Source organism: Muscardinus avellanarius (assembly GCF_963383645.1).
Source record: "Muscardinus avellanarius genome assembly, chromosome: 12".
Classification (NCBI taxonomy): Eukaryota; Metazoa; Chordata; class Mammalia; order Rodentia; family Gliridae; genus Muscardinus; species Muscardinus avellanarius.
Genome location: NC_137798.1, coordinates 62,784,893 through 62,805,942, shown reverse-complemented (window position 1 = coordinate 62,805,942; position 21,050 = coordinate 62,784,893). Strand labels below are relative to the sequence as shown.

At 42.9% G+C, this 21,050-nt stretch overlaps 1 protein-coding gene across 1 annotated transcript in view; it reads left to right on the top strand.

Annotated features, from left to right (window-relative positions):
• SLC35F4 (solute carrier family 35 member F4) overlaps window positions 1-21,050 on the top strand; it is a gene marked incomplete at both ends in the record, with an annotated part of 238,701 nt that overhangs the window by 189,408 nt on the left and 28,243 nt on the right. Inside the window, one exon of the mRNA XM_080708177.1 lies at window positions 17,000-17,185. Coding sequence (XP_080564303.1) covers window positions 17,000-17,185 — 186 coding nt within the window. The remainder of the gene's footprint in view (window positions 1-16,999; window positions 17,186-21,050) is intronic.

Below are 21,050 nucleotides of genomic sequence, written 5' to 3'. Positions count from 1 at the left end.
TATATTTTTTCTTTCTTCAATGATTATAACACCTCTATAGAAAAGAGCATAGCTCTTTCAATAAAAAAAAATTAGTTGAAAACAGTCAAAGATAGTTTTATGTTTAAAATAAGATTTGCAAGAGTTTGGTTGAAAGAATCACCCATCAAAACTACCTAAGGATACTAGGGATTTTAGATACACTGTGGTTTATTCCTTAACTCGGTGAGTATAATATTATTGTTGTTGTAGAAACATGGTACATTGGGTGCCTTCTATTTGTCCCTCCAGAACTTCTTTTCATCTTCTCCACCTGCCTCTCAGTCGGGGATCTGCATCTGTAAGGACTTAAAAGAAATAACCAAATGAAACTAAACAAAACAACAGGCCGTCTTGTTTCCTGACTTTGGTTTGTTGACCAATGAGAAATTCCAGCAGGGTATTAAAGGAAAGTGTTATGGTAGTGGAACTATTTTGGGGGCCCTGTTGGGGTCCTGAAGTTGTTACAGTGAGGTATAGAGGCAGGTTCTTGTTCTGAGCTATGTATAGAAAACACTAGACCAAACTCTTGCTGGAAGCTTAAATGAGTGTATTATTACAAAGATGGAAAGATTACCAGAGGTAGTATGGGGGAGGTGACTTGAAAAGAAGTCACCCCAGGTTTATCTGGATCCAGGACATTTTATACCAAGTCTTTTGACCAGGCTAGATCTGCCCTTTCTCTGGGGCAGGTCTTTTGATGTGGGGATACCTTCTTTTAAGACCTGCCCTGTCTCCAGCACAAACTACAAATCTTTTGTTACACCCCAAAATGTGTTAGTTGGAGTTTTGGATCTCTTGGAGGCTCATGGTATCCTCCTACATCCTTGGGAAGTTTGTTTATCTTGAAAATGTAAAGGACCCTGGGCTAACTCATGAGCCATCCTCCCCCATCCTTGGGGAAGTTTGCTCCTCTTAGAAATGTAAAAGACACTGGGTTTCCTCTATTCTCTTGCTAATCCCACTTGGGGCATGGAATTCTTCAGCCCTTTCCCTGAAGCTCCTGGCTTTCTAGTACGGAAGTTATTTTCACATACACCATTTCCCAATACCAGTACATTCATACATTTTAAAGTTCTTTTCCAATACCAGCACATTGATAAATTTTGAAGCCTTTTCCCAATACTGGTACAGAATAGAGTCTTCTTGGGGGTCCCCCAACTGGGTTACTGCCTTAATGAAAGTTCATAGCCCAAGTCAGGCAACCTTTGTCTTTCAGAGTCTTCTGTCATCTCCCTTGTCAGTTCAGACATAAGCATGTAAGAGCTACTGTTAAAAATGAGTACTGTCCTACTCCTGTGATTTCTCACATAGAGGAATCCTTAGACTGTTGTATGTATTGGAATCATCTGGAGGGCTCCTTAAACCATTGGCATTGCAGAATTTTATATTCAGTACATCTAATATGGGTTGAGAATTTGTGTTTCTAACAAGCTCCCATATTGTACTAGTATTGGGAAGAGGATTCAAAATGCATTAATGTACCAGTATTGGGAAAGATTTCCAATATTGAAAATATATCATTTGTACTAAAGAAAGCCAGAATTGTCAGGAAGAAGAGCCTTTTTACATTTCTAAAGAGAAGTAAAGAAAGCCAGGAGCCAGGGAAAAGGGCCTCTTTACATTTCTAGAGAGAGACAAACTGCCTCAAGGATGAGAGGAAATCCCAGATCTGAGCAGCAACTTAACACATCTTGGGAGGGTAACAAAAGGTGTGGAGGTCTGTGCCCCAGACAGGGCTGCCCCCCTGCCTCCGAGGGGCAGATCCAGCTGGGATGGAGACAGCAGAAAACTGGGCTACAGATAGGGCAACATATCTACATATCAAAGGACCTACACAGACGTGGTCAGTGAAAGGTAGATGGGGGTGTCCCCCAGTCGCACAGAGAGACACGCAGAGATCCATAATCCGTATTACGGATGTCTTTATTCGTGGGAGCATGGCCGCGGGGGCTGGTGGCAGTGGGAGAGCGCGTCCCTCCCTCTCGGGTTCCTCTCTGAACTCTCTTCTTCCTGTCCGGGAGGCCTGGTCCCCTCCCGGAATCACCAGGCTCCACCTCCTAGCTTCCTGCCCTGCCCCTTTTTTGGGGGCTGGGGCAGCTCTAACCTTTCAGTCAGGATAAGAACACTCAGCATGCAGGGGTTTTTTGGGGTGTATTCACTTGAGTTGCCCCCCCATGCCACAATGACATGGGGCTGTAACTGTCTTCTGTATTTATATCTTTTTAATAAACTTCTTTAAATCTTCAGCAACTGTCTGAGCTATGTATATTTATCCTTAGCTCAGGACAAGAACCTGCGCTTTTTCTGTTTGTGTGGTTGTGTTGGGGGAATTATTTCTCCCCTCACACACTGAACATATTTCACCATAACATATATGATCCTGAGGTGGGCAGCCTAAAGAACAACTGCCCTCTGGCCCTATACCTTGACCATCATTTCATAAATTATTCTAATTTGAGCTTACCATCTCTTTCTTCTAGAATTTGATTAATACATAGGGCTATAAAAATTAGTTGAAGAGCTGGGCATGATGTTGCACGCTTGTAATCCCAACATTTGAGAGGCTGAGACCAGAGGAGGATCAGAGGAGGATTGTGGTTCGTGGACAGCCTCAGCTACTTAGTGAAGCCCTTTCCAACTCAATGAGACCTGGTTTCAAAATAAAGAACAAAAAAATAGGGCAGGGTGTGTAGCTCAGAGGTCGAATGCCCTTGGGTTCCATCCCCAGACCTGGAAAAATAAATAAATAAATAAATAAAATATAAAAATCAGTTGACGATATAAAAAATATTTTTGTGAAGAACATGATGTGTAGGTGATTAAAAAATCTTCAAATTAAAGAAGAGAAAGCTAGCTAGGCATGTTGGCAGATGACTGTAATTCTAATACTTGGAAGACTGAGACAGGAGGATTGCAGGTTTGAGGTCATCTTCAGCAACTTAGCAAGGCTCTCAACAACTTAGTGAGACTCTGTTTCAAAATAAAAAATAAAATAGAGCTGAGGATGCAGCTTAGAAGTAGAATTACCCCTGTATTTAATCCTCAGTACCAATGGCAAGAGGAGGAAGAAGAGGAAGAGGAGGAGGAAGAGGAGGAGGAGGAGGAGGAATAATAATAATTCAGGAAGTCTTTGTGTCCAATCCTTTAATTCCAGAGCAGCAGAAAAACTGTAGACAGAGATCTGGTGATTCACCATAGTGTGAGGTATCTAGGAGTGGCAGAGATCAAGGAAAACCTCTTTGCACACATCCATTCCTTAGACTGTGTTCATATCTTCTGCAGGTTCGTTGTATGTTCCTTTAAGTCAGGGCACCAAATCTACCCATGATATCTGCTTCATAATGTGGGGAAATCAAAATAAAGTTGTGACTCAATTTGTAGATTAGTGCTTAATAGCTATTTAGTGCTTAATAAGCCATATTTCATGGACCTTTCATGTCTATAGTTGATAAAGGTTGATGGTAGGGCCCTTAGTAAGTGGTATCTGTGAATTTGCTGTTATTCCACATCATCTTTCCCTTACTTTTCCAGAAAGTAGCCCAACACTTTGCTATTCTCTCACGGTACTTTTCCAAGATCTTTTCCTCATTAATCTTGATCAGCTTAGCTTTTAAAGTTATTGTCTGAGATCCTCACAGTTTACAGTCTGTTTACACAATTGTTTTATTCAGTGGCTTTGGTTCTTCTTTTTTTCTTTTTCTTTGAAATCCCTAGAGAGGATCCCCAAGGCACCATGCCACCAGCTCCTCTCAGTCTTTTCTGGGAGCTGCAGTCAGTTGCAACATCCCACCCCTGGTTCAGGGTCACAGAAGTTGGCCAAGGAGTCAGTGTAAAACACAACACCCTAAATCTGGGCCACTAGGTTTATCTTAGAAGCCTACAGCCCTGAGAAATAAAACTTGGGAGCTTCAAATTTTCTGCAAAGAAAGGCAAGTAGTAGCCAAGTGAGAAGAACTAAAACTGGCACCCTGCAGGGAGACGTGGAGCTGTGAGAAGATTGTCTGACTGCTCTGAGCTCCTGTTTCCAGTTATTCCTAAGTTTTAGGGATATCTTAGCCATCTTGTTCATTAGCTGCTAAGCTCCTAAAAGCTATCCCTTTTTTTCTAAACCAATTTAGATTGAATTTCTAATATATGAGGTCAATGTTCTTCCTATTGAAGTGCCACTAATAGTCATTTTTGTTCACCTGCTCATTATTATAATCATCTGCATTAATTTAGGGCTTCCTAAGAGCCACTTATTCCAAACACTCCTCAGAGGTGGGTAGAACAGAAGAGGAAGAGGAAACAGATGGAAAGAGATTCACATGGACACCTACTAGCTCAAAATCATGCAGTGAGATATCGCTGAGCCCAGATCCCTTCCCAGGTTTCCCCAGATTTAGGCAGCCTGGGTTCTTAACCACTATATACTATTTGAATCTCAATTAGATAAAAGCTCTTTTTCAAAGAAGAGTACAGGAATAGGATTTCCAGGGATTTTTGTACTCAGAGTTCAGCATCTTAAAGTTGATCATCTTAATATGAAGTCTCAAAGTATGCACTTTATACCTCCATGTATTTGCTCCCAAAGTTTCCTCTGACCATACTGTCTATTCCTCAGCTTAAAAGTCTACCTGGTGAAGTGTGGCTCATCCTTCAAGGCCACATTTGATGTCTCCTTCCATAAAGTCTTCTATAATTCAGGCTTCTGGGTGAATCAAACCTTTTCCTTCATCTTCAGTTAACACTAAATCATGGTTAATTGGATAGTGTCTGACTCTGAAAGTGAATTAGGACCTCCATTTAGGTATGGACTATGTAGTCTTTATTTGGCTGACTCTGCTCCTGACCCAGTGCCTATCAGATCATATATGCTTAATAACTACTTGAATCAAATTCAATTTGGGAATATGCAGAACCCAACTAGTGCAGACAAAAAAATTATATTATACTATTTGGACAAATGTCTTATTACTATGGCGCTACTATGGCTCAGGTGAGCATATGTCTCTAAGAGGGACAGGGGAGGCCACCTCACTTTACTGAGAAACCTCCAGCCTACCATTCCTAATATAGTTTACTCTCAATACTTATTCAAGTCTAAGCACTGTACTCTGAGTCTGTAATCCCTGATTATACCTATGTACTCTCTATGGCATATAAAATAGAATATATATGAATTCTATATAATATATAGATTATATAATATATTACATGACTTATTTACAACCCTCAACTTCATCCCAGGTGACATTCTGAAGATTTTTGTCAAGGTTGGCTTTATTTTAATTGAATAGTATAAGACCTCGTAGGACAGGACAGTATCTTTAGTTCCATCATTGAAAATGACTATTTCATGGCCCAAGCCCTGAAATGTGCCTCCAGGCATGGCCATGAAGTTTAAAGTTTCCATTTTTAAGGACAATAATTAAAATATCTCCAGTGGCTGAACTAGTGTCAGGTCCCTTTCACAAACTAGACAGTGGAAGGTATCTGGCAGCAGGCAATGAGCTATATCACACAAGCACTTAAAAAAAGGCAAGCCATAATATTTCAGTGAAAATGAGGAAGTAAGATACATCACTAGTGTGACCCACCAAGTCAAAACTTGCTAGCTACACATGAGCTGCCAACTTTTTAGTTAATCATGGCCAGTATTTTACCTCAACCCCATCTCAACTGGCTATCCAACCTATTTCTAGACTTCCTTCATTACATCTACAGTTGCCAAGTGATCAGAGTGAAACCTGCTAACGAGTGATATCATGAGAAGGCACACTTAGGTGAAAATAAGTTATAAAATATACTTGAAAAATAAAATTTAATACTATTCTTGAAGTATCTGAGCATCAGTGCCACTTGAAGGACATGAATAATTGAGAATTCGATGTATCTTAGCCTCCTTTGAATTTGAATTATGCGATTAGAAACATATGATAAGTTCTCTCCCATTCTTCTGAGGATCCTCCCTACTGTTTTCCAAAGTGGTTGCACTAATTTGCAATCCCACCAACAATGTATTAGAGTTTCCCCTTCTCCACATCCTCACCAGCATTTGTTGTTTTTGTGTTTTGAATGATTGCCATTATAGTTGAAATTAGGTGAAATCTCAGGGTAGCTGATTATATATTTTTGAAGTATCTATTTAATTCACTTGCTCATTTTTGATTGGGTCATTTGTTTTCTTAGTGCTGAGTTTCTTGAGTTCTCTGTATATTCTAGATATTAGTCCTCTATTGGAGGAATAGGTGGCAAAAAATCTCCCATTCTGTTGGCTCTTGGTTGAGGTTCTTGATAGTTTCTTTTGCTGTACAGAAGCTCTTCAGTTTAATTAAGTAGAAATTTGATGTATAATGAAGTATCTCAATATCATTAAGGCAATATACAATAAACCCAAATCCAACATCATATTGAATGGGGAAAATCTGCAAGAATTTCATCTAAAATCAGGAAAAAGACAAGAATGCTCACTATCACCACTCCTTTTCAATATAGTCCTTGAGACTCTTGCCAGAGAAATAAGACAAGAGAAGGATATCAAAAGAATTAAAATAGGAAAATAATTAAAACTATCATTGTTTGTAGATGACATGATCCTATATCTAGGAGAACCTCCCCCCAAAGTACCCTCAATCCAAAGACTATTGGAGCTGATTAACAAATTCAGCAAAGTAGCAGGATACAAATATCAATCTAAAGAAATCAATAGCTTTTCTCTTTGCCAGCCATGAATCCTATAGAAAACAACCCCATTTACAATAGCCGCAAAATCAATAAATTGCCTAGGAATAAACCTAACTAAAGAAGTAAAAGACCTCTAAAATGAAAACTATAAAACACTAAACAAAGAAATTGAAGAAGATCTTGGAAGATGGAAAGATCTCTCTTGATCAAAGATAGGCAGAAAAAATAGCATCAAAATGGCCATTCTACCAAAAGTGATCTACAGAATCAATGCAGTCCCTATCAAAATACCAATGACATTCTTCATAGACCTAGAAAAATCAGTCATGAATTTAATATGGAGGAACAAAAGACCCAGAATAACCAAAGCAATTCTCAGCAATAATAACCATGCAAGAAGCATCACAATTCCTGACTTCAAATTATGCAACAGAACTATAGCAATTAAAACAGTTTGATATTAGAACAAAGAGACACGCAGACCAGTGGAACAAAATAGAAGATACAAACTCACTTATGTTCAATTGATCTTTGACAAAGGGGCCAAATTCATATGTTGGAGAAAAGACAGGCTTTTCAACAAATGGTGCTTGGAGAAATAATTTCAGGAAATGAAATTTTCTACAAATGGAAATGGCTATCCATTTGTAGAAAAATGAAACTAAATTCTTACCTCTCACCTTGCACAGGAATCAACTTGAGATGAATCAAAGATCTGGAAGTTAGACCAGAGGCTGTGAAACTATTAAAAGAGGGCATATTTTCAACACTCTCACATATAGGCACAGGTGGTAACTTCCTCAACAAGACACCCAAAGCTCAGGAAATTAAAACAAGAATTAACAAGTGGAATGGCATCAAACTAAAAAGTTTATGCTCATCAAAAGAAATCATCAAGAGTCTAAAGAGAAAATCTACAGAATGGGAGATCTTTATCAGCTATCTTTCTGATAGAGGGCTAATATCCAGAATATACAAAGAAAATAAAAGTCTTTATACTAGCAAAACAACAACAACAACAAAAAACCAATCAAGAGATTGGCAACTGAATTGAATAGACACTTTACAAAAGAAGAGATATAAATAGTCAATAGATACATGAAAAAATATCCAACATTGTTAGCAATCAGGGAGATGCAAATCAAAACTATACTGAGATGCAAAACAAAAGTATACAGAATGGCAAGCATAAAGATGTCAAATAACAATAAGTATTAGTGAGTATGTGGGTAAATAAGAACTCTTTTACACTGTTGGTGTTAATGAAAACTAGTTCAGCTGCTATGGATATCAGTGTGGAGATTCCTTAGAAAACTGGGAATGGATCCACCATATAATCCAGCTACACCACTACTGGGTATCTTTCCAAAAGGATTGAAACCAGATATATATATCAATATATAATATCAATATATATATCAATATATATATATATATATATATATATATATATATATATATATATCAATGTACATAACAGCACAATTCACAATAGCAGAACTGTGGAACCAACCTAGGCATCCATTAACAGATGAATGGTTACAAAATTATGAGAAATACACACAATGGAATTTTACTCAGCATTAAAGAAGAACAAAATTACATTATTTGCAAGAAAATGGAAGGATCTGGAGAGTATTATGTTAAGTGAGATTAGCCAAGCATAGAAAGTGAAGAAACATTCTTTCTCTAATATGCACAAGCTAGGGAGTATTTGGGATACCAGAGGGACTCCAGATAATGGAAGAGAACCTCAGTGGAACCAGGGAGAAAGGGGAGGATAAAAGGAAGACTGAGGTTCATTAATGGAAATACTACCATCAACTCTGTATATATGTGAATACACCATTGTCAATCTGGGCACTTGGTATTGGGAGGGAAGGAAGTGGGGAGAGGGAGCCAGTATGAACACTAAGTACTATGTGCATGCCCATTGTCAACATGATTTAGATTATGATGTAAGATTATAATGCACCAATAAAAGCAAAAAGAAGGAGGAAGATCAAGAGGAGAAAAAAAAAGATGAGCTTTTGTCATAGGTAGAGAGGTCTGTATAAGGTTGCTGAGTGTGTGTGTCCCCCAGTCGCATAGAGACACGCGGAGATCCATAGTAGATATTATGGATGCCTTTATTCGTGGGAGATCGGCCTCCAGCCCCCGCGTGGCCGCGGAGGCTAGTGGCGGGGGAGAGTGTCTCCCTCCCTCTCGGGCTCCTCTCTGAACTCTGCACTCTCTTCTTCCTGACCGGGGGGCCTGGCCCCTCCCGGAATTGCAGAGCTCCACCTCCTAGCTTCCGGCCCCGCCCCCTGTGGGGCAGGGGGACTCGAACCTTTCATCCCGACCTCCTTGACTAAGGGGTGCAGAAGGGCGATGTTTTTGTTCATTTAGTGACTTCCTGCTGAGGAGGGACGCCATCAGTCAGTCAGTCAGGGCCCCAGGTCGAGAGAAACCGGGAACTGAGCTGCTGGAAGGGAGCAGGTGGCTGTGGTCGCAGCGAGAGTTGGAGGTTACCCTGGAGAGCTCGGTGACTGGTTTGCTTTGAGGAGACTAACAGGCAAGGTGCTATTAAAGAAAAAGAAAATTGTGAGAGCGGAACCCAGGCTGGGCAGAAGCCCTTTTAGATGCAAGGCAGTCACTAGATCTACTAACTTAAATAGGAGCATTTTCCTGAGGAGAACATCTACCGCCCCTTTAGCAGTTTTTCATTAGACCAGAGTTATTAATAGCAGCAACTTCCGAAAAAGACCCCACACCACACTTTTCAGCATTGAGTGAGTATGGATTTGTCTGGTCAAACACCTGTTACTGCATTAGGAGCATCAGTTACCCATTTTAGAAGTTTAATACTTAGGCAATTTGGCATCCGAGGAGGGAGAGCACCATAGTATGTAAACAAGTGGACCTGCTAAAATATAAACATCAAAGAGAGTTATGTCGAGAGAAACAAAGTTTAGTGGATCCCAACACCGTGCAAGAGAATTTGTCCCTGCTGTCATAACCCTGGACCGAGATTTGAGAAGGAAACTAAGGCCTGAAAGATCGAGCAGGCCACCAAAGAGGAAACTGGCTTACCCTGTACCTGTAGTTACCCTGGGCCAGCAAGGAAGATGGAGGAAGGAGGATGAGGGATTCCAGGAGCTGTCAGTCCTTGGTCAGACCAAATAGGGCCAGTGGTGGGTCCTTGTCCAGAAGGGTAGACCCCCTGTAGTGAGGTACCTGAGGTCCACCGCTTTTTAAAGGACATTCGCCTTTCCAATGGCCATTTACTCCACAACTGAAACAGACTCCTGGAGGTGGTTGTCTTTACTGTCGTCCTCTCCTGGGTGGCGCTTGCCACCCAGAGGGCTGACCTTCCTCCTCCGGCCTCAGGGCTGCTATCAGGGCCTGGGACTGTAAGTCCGCCATCTGACGAAGATGGAGGGTATGCTCCACTTCGGCCTGTTCCTCTCTGGAATTAAAGACTTTAAATGCCGTGTTCATCAAGTCTCGAACAGGAGTCTGCGGGCCATCCTCAGCTTTCTTTAGCTTTTTTCTTATGTCAGGAGCCGCTTGCCCAATGAAATGGGTGGCCAATATGATCGAGCCTGCCTCAGAGGATGGATCTAGACGGGTATAGCGTGTAAGGGCCTCTCGCAACCGGTTAAGAAAAACTGCTAGGTTTTCATTTGGACCCTGGGTGATTTCCCTAAGCTTATCATAATTAACCACCTTATGGGAAGCATCTCCCATACCATCAAGAAGACATTGTATCATATAATTTCTCATTTCTATTCCCTCCTTTACATTATAATTCCAGTAGGGCTCCTCAGATGGAACTGCAGCTGCACCGATAGGAAGCCCTAGATCTGTTAAATGAGTCTGGTCAGCCCTCTCTCTGGCTGCCTTCAGGATCCGATCACGTTCATCTGGAGTTAGAGAAGAGGTTAGAATGACATGCAAATCCCGCCACGTTAAGTCATATGCCTGCACAATATGTTGGAATTCCTTGATAAAACCAGAAGGATTGGTAGAAAAGGACCCCAGTCTCTTTTCCAGTTGAGTGAGGTCAGGAAGGGAAAAAGGGACATGGACCCGGACCACCCCTTCTGCCCCAGCCACTTCGCGAAGTGGGGCCAGGAGAGAGGAAGATGGGGCTTGTAACCCAGCTGGGTCAGACCCCGGCCCCCACGTTTTATCGCAAGATGGAGGCTGTGGGTCCGCAGAATTGTAAGCCTGTGACCCAGAAGGGCCACCAGGTGGCGTCTGTGAGTTGCCACGTGGTGTCCAAGATGGCGGCTGTGGCTGATGGGATACTCCAGCCAGCATGCCCTGGGCAGCAGTAGAGCCGGTAGAGGGAGAAAACAGAAAATGCAGCCGCCAGAAGGGCTGTACATACTCGAGGTCACACCATTTTGCTGACCGCGTGCAAAATTCACTGAGAGCCATCAGCGTCCTAGGATCTAGCATGCCCATGGGAGGCCATCGAAAGTTATTGGTTAGGTCATATGTCGGCCAGACCTTAGTACAGAGAGAAATGAGTCTTTCAGGGGACAGTTCCCCATAGAATCTCAAAGCCTGCAGATTAGTCAACACACGGCCCAGCGGAGACTGAGAATCAATCTCAATCTTTGATGGCTGACTTCCCCCCATGACTTGTAAGTGGGCAAGAACAAAGGCAGGTATCCCCAGCGTCCCAGGGCCTTAACTAGTTCGGTAATACAGATCAGGTGTGCCAGAGAGAAGACGTCTCTTGTCTCTGTACACCCCTCAATCGTCCTGAACGATCGGAGAACTGGAGGATACCGGTATACCGGGTTTAATAGCAGTCAGTCAGTCAGTCAGAATCCTCCGAGTTAGGCAGAACCCACTTACTCCCTTAAGAGGAAGCTTACCGCTGAGAGAGGCTGCTGTGGAGATCTGGCCTGAAGATGGCTGCGAAAAGTTTTTTAAAAATGGCCGCCGACTCCTAGGATTGGTTAGGAGTGGAAACTGGGAGGGATTAAAGATGGCGGGGCCTCCAGTGAGGCCATGAGGTGGGAGGGGTTAAGGATGGCGGACCTCCAGTGAGGCCATGAGGTAGGAGGGGTTACAGATAGTGAGGCTAAGATGGCGGCCCCCCAGTGATTACACGTGGGCCAAAGATGGCGGGCCAAAGCTTGTGGCCTCCCCCCCCACAGTGATCCCATGTGGCTGCTTACTGGAATGGCTGGGCCTGGGCAGCAGGGGTGGGCGGGCAGAGGGTGAAGGGCGCGATCGGCAGAGAGCCGGCGCAGGGGCCTGCGCCATCTGGCAGGCAGGGGCGGGCGGGTCTAAGCACGCCAGGCGCAGAGAAGGCATGTGCGGCACAGGCTGGACTTGGTGGGCCGGGGGAGAGTGGCGCCGTTTAGCAGAGTGGCGGCACTAAGCAGCACAGTCTGGCGTGGCGGGGTCACGGGGCGGGCGCAGCAATCCGCGGGGCCGTGGGCCTGTCCCGGTGATAGGAGCGGTGCGCGCGCCAGCAGCGCGGGCCCATCCTGGGGTCCGCGGGCGCCCAGAGTGGCGTGGGCGTGGCTAGGGCCGCGGGCGCGGCGCTAGGCGCAGAGAAAGCATAGGCGCGCGGGGCGGGGGTCCACGGGCGACGTGGTCTCATCCCGGTGGTGGTGGGAGTGGCGCATCCGCGGCGCAGGCCCATCCAGGCGGCGGGCAGCTCGGGCTATCCCAGTGGAGGCGGGTGGTGCGGACTCGTCCTGGAGACGCCGCGTATCTTCTTTCAGCTCTTTGCAGAAGCCTGCGGGGCCAGCAGCATCCAGCTCCGGGGTGGCACAGGGCTGGGGGCGGTTGCAGCAGGGTCAAGCCAGTCCCGTAGCGATCGCCTAGCTGTGAGTTGGGACACGCTGAGCTGCTGGGCACAGAGCTCAGGCTGGGGTGGGGGGGGTGGTCGCGGCAGGGTCATGGCGACCGGGAACCGCGCACGCCTTTCGCGGAGGAGTCAGCGTCCGGGTGTGGGTGTTGCCATTAGCAGCAGCCGCCCCATTTTCGCCAGCACGCGGCGGGGCGCTGCCCGCGGCCAGAATCCAAGTTGCGGAAGGCCGGGCGGGGCCCAGGCCTTAGTCGTTCCATGCCGGGCAACTCAGCAGCCGTCCAGATGGAGAGGCAGGCTTTTGCGATCAGATCCCAGCACAGAAGTTTGCAGCGTGCAGGTCCCGGTACAGAAGTTTTTGGGTTTTTTTTTTTTTTTCCTTTTGCGGTGCAGCGGTCTAGTTGTTAAATCCAAAGGCCAAAATAGTTACGTGGGGTTTCGACACCAGATATAAGGTTGCTGAGTGTGTGTGTCCCCCAGTCGCATAGAGACACGCGGAGATCCATAGTAGATATTATGGATGCCTTTATTCGTGGGAGATTGGCCTCCAGCCCCTGCGTGGCCACGGAGGCTGGTGGCGGGGGAGAGTGTCTCCCTCCCTCTCGGGCTCCTCTCTGAACTCTGCACTCTCTTCTTCCTGACGGGGGGGGGGGGGGGGGGGGGGGGGGGGGCTCCCGGAATTGCAGAGCTCCACCTCCTAGCTTCTGGCCCCGCCCCCTGTGGGGCAGGGGGACTCGAACCTTTCAGTCTGGACTGTGGAAACAACATATACATATATATTGTTTGAAGTCAGACTATGCATAGAAAATTTACCTGATGCTTCAAGGAAGAATAAGATAGTATAGAAATAATTGCATGTACACACACATACACACACACACACACACATACACACTCACTCTCACACACATATATTTATATTATATATTATACATATGTGTGTGTGTGTGTGTATTTCCTTGATATGACAATGGGCACACCAGCAACCAGATATTGTTTCCTAAATACCCTTCTCCACTGAAATAGGAAAACTTAGGGAAATTATTCATTATAAGAATGAGTCAGGAAAAATAAAAGATGAGCTCAGAGTATCTTGTAGTACTAAAATGTAAGTAAGGAAGACATCAAAAGACAAAATAAAGCTGGGCGTGGTGGTGCATACTTGTAATCCCAGCATTCGGGAGGCTGAGACTGGAGGATCAAGGTTTGCAGACAGCCTCAGCTACTTAGTGAGGCCCTCCACAACTTAGTGAGACCCTGTTTCAAAATAAAGAATAAAAAAATAGGGCAGGAAGTATAGCTCAGCAGTCAAATGCCCCTGGGTTCCATCCCCAGACCTGAAAAAAAAAAAAGACAAAATAATAATGAGGGCATGTCAAAGGAACTCAGAGGCCAATCTCAAAGAGAGCCCTATGGCCAAAGATGGAGTAATATGAGCAAAAGAATAAACAATGCAAATTTGAAATAAATATACATGAGTCTATGCGGATATAGACTGTTGAATGAATAAATAAAAGAAGGAAAAGATATAAATCTGCTTGACTTAAGAACTTCAGATAATATATGCAGAGATTCCCCCTCTAGAAGGCAAACCTTAAAACCCCCACCTGATACTCCAAAGTGAAGGCTGGACTTTATGACTAACTACCAAAGAATGGAAAAGGAAAAAAGACAGTGGAACAACCTGATGTGTTCATCAGCTTTTGTCAGCATGACAAAATGCCCATTTCAGAGGTTTCAGTCTTTGGTTGGTGGGCTCCATTGCTTTGGGCCTGAGGCTGAGCAGAACAACACAGTAGCATGAGCATGTGGTGGAGGTGGCTGCTCATCTTATGGTGGCCAGGAGGCAGAGAGAGAGGGAGGAAGAGGCTAGGGGCAAAATAGATCCATCAAAGGCACACGCCATGGCCCAGCTCTTCCAATTAGAGTTCACCTCCTAAAGTTTCACCTATCTCCCAATGCACCAGTTGAAGACCACATCTGTAACACATGAGCCTTTGGGGACATTCCAGATCCAAGCCATAGCACCTCAAGACACACACTACCTTGGTGAGGAGATTAATGGCTAGCATTGTCAGTGCATGTCACATTGTTAGCATATAGTGATGGATATCATATGATAAGAAGGAGACTTCATCTCTCTGTTCTTCCCCTGTTATGGTTTGAATTTAAAAGTTATCCCAAGAACTCACATATCGCAGTGTAGTTAGGTTTAAAGGCATGCATGGCTGGAGGAGGTGTGTCATAGGGGTGTGGTCTTTGGTACTATATCTGTCCCTGTCCCTCTTCTTGCTCTTTCTGCTTCTGGCTGCCATGAACTGAGAGTAGCTTTTCTCTACTATGTGCCCTGATGACAATATTCCTGCGCAGGAGCTGGAAAACCACGGACAAAATCTCTGAAACCATGAACTTAATAAACCTTTGCTCCTTTAAGTTGTTCTAGTTGGGGATTTTGGTCACAGTGGCAAAAAAAAAAAAAAAAAAAAATCAATACATTCCTCAATCCAACCATGAGAAAAATCAGTTAGCAAACCCCAATTCAGGGACATTCTACAAAATACTTCAACAGTACTCTTTTAGATGTTCAAATCATAAAAAACAAGACTGATAATCTGTCACAGATCATAGGTGACTAGGGAGACATGATGCCTAGCTGTAGTGTAGTATCCGGGATGGGATCCTGAACCAGAAAAAGGACATCAGTGATTACAAAAAAAAAAAACCAAAAAACTAGTGGTATGTAAATGAAGCTTGGAATAATAGGAATTCACCATTTGGGTGGGAGAGTTGGGAATAAAAGGGCATGTGATATCAGGATGGGCGCCTCTTGTTATGGTTGTAATAGTGCTGAGGCTCTTATCCTCAAATCAAATAAATAAATTGAATCGGGAAATTAGAACTAATAAACAGTTTGGTTGCAGTTTCAAAAAAATCTTTATTACAAAGTCAGTGGGAAATAGGAGATAAAGAGAAAAGCAGTGTGCATGGCAGACACACTGGAGAGCTTGAAAATGTAACTCTTCTCCTCTCTTGGACCCCAGTCCTTAAAAGCATTTTTCCTATTGGTATGTTCTTATCGGTGTTACCTAGACAACGGCTAGTAACTTGTTTCTTAGGCAGGTGGTGCTTCCTTGTCTCTGGAACATGCACTTACTAAGTGCAGGGGTTAATGATCTATCTTGTTTCTACCTCTATTGTATTGGGCTGTATTGGATGCCCATCAACTATGGGTGCTTTGAAGTAGCATACAGAGTTTACATTTTCTATACCAAAGACAGGTCCCAAAGAATAGGAGGAAAACAGAGGCACAAGTTACAGTCAGTGTAGCTGTGTGTAATCTCTAAAAGCAAGGCATAAGGCCCTTGCTATTGTCAGGCAGAGTCACTGTGATCTTAGGGATTTGGATTATTTTTATATATTTGTAGGGCTAACATCTTAGTTTCCTCTACATGCTTAATACTGGTTAATCATTACAACAAAGGGCAGAAGGAAGGGGGAGTTCTGAAACATAGCAAGCCAAGCTGTGTTTCTCCCTGCCTGGGTACCTGCCCAGCACCCAGACTCTGACTGCTTTTTTTTTTTTTTTTTTTTTTTTTTTGCAGGTCTGGGGATGGAACCCAGGGGCATTTGACCTCCAAGCTACACCCCCTGCCCTATTTTTTATTCTTTATTTTGAAACCAGGTCTTGCTGAGTTGCAGAGGGCCTCACTAAGTAGCTGAGGCTGTCCGCAAACCGCGATCCTCCAGGTCTCAGCCTCCTGAATGCTGGGATTACAAGCGTGCGCCACCACGCCTGGCTGCCTTTTATATTTTTATTGGAAGTTGATACCAGAGAAAATTTTCAATACCAGCACACCTCTGAGCACAGCACCCTACATGGCTATACTGTTATCAGGTCCTAGAAGCCAAACCTGCTTTGAAGATTCATTAAACATTAATCAGAATAAGAGGGGGCTTGGTGTGTGAAGAACCCTGAAGGTTCAATTTTCATCTCTGACACTGGATAGAGGCTGTAGATGATTGAGGAGATACAGAAAATTAGATTTTAATGATCAATCTGGTAGAAAAACTCAGAAGTTAGAATTCAATAGGAGATGCTCTTGGCAGCTTTACCAGCTAAGAAAGTTAGACAGTAAGCCTTAGGAAGGAAAGGGTGGAAGAAAGTATAACATAGCACTTTGCTTTCCTTATGATAAAATATTTGGTTGTGTTAGTATTTTTAATTCATAACACAAATATCTACCCAAGTAACATTTTCTAATATTCATATCTATTAATAAATTTAAAAAAACTCTTCAACTTAGATATCTTAGAGACTCATAACTTGCCAACATGGCATTTTCTTTTTAGAAGTCCCTTTTGTAGAATTAGAAAGAAGTTCATCAGTATTGTGATTTATTTTTAGGTCAAATATTTTACTGCCAGGAAGTTAAAATCTACTTCTAGTTTTTCCTCCAGGAAGTTCATGAGCTGGTGTGCTCTCTGTCTTCCCAGGTACCTCCAGATCATCAGTCACTCGATGCAAACCAGGAGCCAACTGCCCCAGTTCACACAGTGGCATCAGTAGACAACTGTCCCCTCTGTCTATCACCGAGGATTCTTCTGCTCCAATTCTTGAACTTCAGAGCCGAGGATCCTCTGGAGTTTGCGGACATAGGATCGAGAGACAGAACAGAGCAGGTATGTAGATAGCCTGCCCTTGACTAAAAGTACATCTCAGTACCCTTATAACCAGTCATGAAAGATCCCCCCAGGGGCACAGAATGCAGAGATGTTATGCAGACTTCTTATGAGTGGCTGTGGAGAAGGTTTATCAAGAGTTAGGGAGAGAAAGACAAGAAGTAGATACAATCTATTAGGAGTGTGTGGCATAGCAGAGACACTGAACACCAAAACCTATAGTTGAAGTACTTAACACATAATTAGACAATGACTTCTAATGAAGTCTTCAAGGCACCTAGTGTTCTCATTTTCAAAGTGTCAAACCCCAGCATCTTTTATCTCAGCCTTGGGATTCAGTAACAACACAGAGTGCCCACTCTAAGAAGAATAAAAACATCAGTAAAATCAGATTTTGCATTTGTCCTCATCAGGACTAGCATTCCCTGGTGCCCTTCTAGTTTCCAGAACTTAACACTTTCTGCAGGAGACTTTACCTGTCTTTCTGATTAGTGTTTTCTGATCAGTTGACACCTTTAGCCATTCTTCACACCCACAGGACCACTTGCCAACTCCTGGGTTACTGGAATTGTTAAGTAGATCTCATAGCTAGGCCCATGAGCTTCTCGCTGGGGGGGGGGGGCATCTAAATGCAGATGGGTCTACGGGTCTACTAGGTTGCTGCCTAACACTGTTGTTTTTTAGTGGTAGACATGTTATTTCACATCCCAGAGAATACCCTCAAGGCCCGAGTTCATATTTTCTTCCTCTAATCATGTGAATACAAAAAGAGCAAAACAATTATCTGCTAACAAACACTTTCCTCTCTACATCAGAGTGCCTGTGATTTTGTTTATCATTTACCATCACTGTGGGATCCCTTCTGCTGTGTGTCTTTCAACCCATTTGATGTCAGTTTTTCTACCTGGGTCTGTGATTGCCTCCTCTACCTCAATTCCACTTTCAAAGTCTTCATTTATTTCTTCAAGGGGGCTGACAACATATTAAGATCTCTGACAGTACCAACAACAGTAAAAACCACAAAATACATCATCCAAAACAACTGGGTAGCTAAGGACATCAACCACAATGTTGAGAAAACTGGCTTTGAAAAACGAAGGAACATGGCAGTCCAGGTGTTTCAATTAAGGGTAGTATAAAAAGGGGGAGAAGTAGAGGAGCTATGAAACTCTCTTCTCATATCCTACTAACTTGAAAATAGACTTTTTATATGAGAAAAGATTTTTTTTTTCAAGAACAGACTATTTTGAAACAGTATCTCAGCAACTACATGGTCCCTAAGGCTGAAATTATTTTCAAAAAGTGAGGAAAATGACATTTTTTTAAATCTTCAGAAAGTTTTAATTGGCTTTAATAAATTGCAGTCATATTTCTATTATCACAGCTGTTTGCAAAACAGAATGTTCTAGTTAATTATATATGCTGGTTAATAAAGACATGAACAATCTATCATGCATGAATTACAAATTTCAAACCCATGCCATTAAAGATCACTTGGAACATAATGTACTTCTGTGATGATTAAAAAGAACATGGACATACTCCAGTGAACCAAAGAGAAAGGAGAAAAGAAGGATAATCCAAAACAGAAGTTCACCACAATTTCATGAATATTATGGCACTTAGCCCCAGAATGAATCTCATGAGATAGATTTTGTCTTTTAACAAAGAGAGAAGCTAAGACTGGAATCAAACATGAATTCAAGGCTACCCAATGGCAGAGTTGAGACTTAAACCCATATTTCCAAGTTCTAGTGGTCTCCACCTTCAAGTTTCACAAATCTAATAAAAGTGTATATAAATGGATAGAATTTCTAGTACTCCAAGTTTTTTTTTGTTGTTGTTGTTGTTGTTTTGCGGGTATGGGGATGGAACCCAGGGGCATTTGACCTCCGAGCTACATCCCCAGCCCTATTTTTTATTCTTTATTTTGAAACCGGGTCTCACTAAGTTGCAGAGGTCTCACCTAGTAGCTGAGGCTGTCCGCGAACCGTGATCCTCTGGTCTCAGCCTCCCAAATGCTGGGATTACAAGCGTGCGCCACCACGCCCGGCCTCCAAGTTTTAAAAATATACTTTTATTGGTTCATTGTAGTTTCACATCATAATGAAGTTCAGAGTGATATGCACATATATGTACACAGTACTTGGTGAGCATCCCTCTGTCTTCCACCTCACTCCTTCCCCTTCCCCACACATATTAAGATTGGCATTGATAATTTCATAAAAGTACATAGCCAATTTTAAATATAATGCAAAACTATTAAACCAAGCAAGACTATAGAAAATCATATTTAAAATGGACAGAAAAATTAAAACGTTCTGGAGACTCAATCCTTCTATGCCTTGTAAAATTAAAGAATTGGCAACAATTAAATTTTGTTCTCAGAAGAAAAATTGGTCAATAATACAGAGGGATTTATTAGTGTCACCTAAAGCACCATCCATGGTATGCTGGTGAAACTAAAGCAATCTCCAAAGGTCACAAGGGAGACATTTCACTTCAAAAAGACATTTAATATCTTTATAAAATCATTCCTCCTTCACGAAATAGTCCCTGAGGGTAATGGATCCTGAAGTGTAGACTACATCTTTATTTTTAGTATCACTTCTCTTAAACCTCATAGAAGACTGTCATTCCTGCCAGGAAACAGGAATAATCTCCAGAAGCTGGGCAAGGTGACGCACACTTCTAATCCCAGTACTTGGAAAACTGAGACAGGAGGATCACAGGCTCAAGGACAGCTTCAGCAAGTAGTGAGACTCTCATCAACCTAGTGAGGTTCTATTTCAAAATAAAAATAAAATAGGGCTGGGGGTGTAGCTTAGAGGTAGAATGCCTCTGAGTTTAATTCTCAGTACAAAAGAAAGAAGAGAGAGAAAGATGATAGATAGATGATAGATAGATAGATAGATGATGATGATGATGATGATGATGATGATGATGATAATGATGAATGTACTGGTATTGGGAAGGGAGTTTAAAAAGTATTAATGTGTCAATACTGGGAAAGATGTCCAATCTTGAAATATGTCTTCTTTACTAAGAAAGCCAGGGTTAGCTAACATGTCCTTGCATTCCTAAGAACAATTTAACACATTTTGGGGGAGAAGACGAAAGGTAAAAGCCTGTGTCTGGAGACAGAGATGCCTCCCCCTCTGGCCATAAATCTGGGCCTGTGTTTGGAGACAAGAGATGTCTCCCCCTTTAGGCCATAAATTCGGCTGGAGAGATAACAGAAGCAGAGCAGGGGTTGGAGATAAGGGGTAACATGATCTCCAAAATCAGAGGGACCTGCTGGACTTAGGATAAAAACTCAGAGAACTGGAGTTCATTGGCATTTTCGTTCGAATTGCCCCCCTGTGCCTGCTCCGGCACAGGGCTGTAACTATCTCTATATTTCTATCTTTTTAATAAACTTCTTTAAATCTGCAGCAGCTGTCCAAGCGATGAATACTTATTCTTAGCTTAGGACAAGAATCCACAGTTTTTCTGTTTGTCTCTGTGTGTCTGGTGGTGGGGGGGGATTATTTCACACCACACACCTTTCCCCCCCCAACCTATCCCCTGCAACAATGATGATGATAGATAGATAGAAAGACAGACAGATAGATAGATAGATCTCCAAAGCATTCTGAAACGTCCAGAGCTCAAATGGAAAGCTAAATACTGAAAGCCTACACAGAATGAGCATTCAAAATAAAAAGATGAACTCTAGAAACTTTGGACGCTTTATATGAGCCTCGGTTTTATCACCTGTAAACTAGGAGCATTACCTACTTATTAAGGTAGGATTGTGTTCCTCTACCAGCCTCCCAATTCAGGAGTTTCTCCTACTTTCCTCCTCTCCTCTCTGCATAAGCCA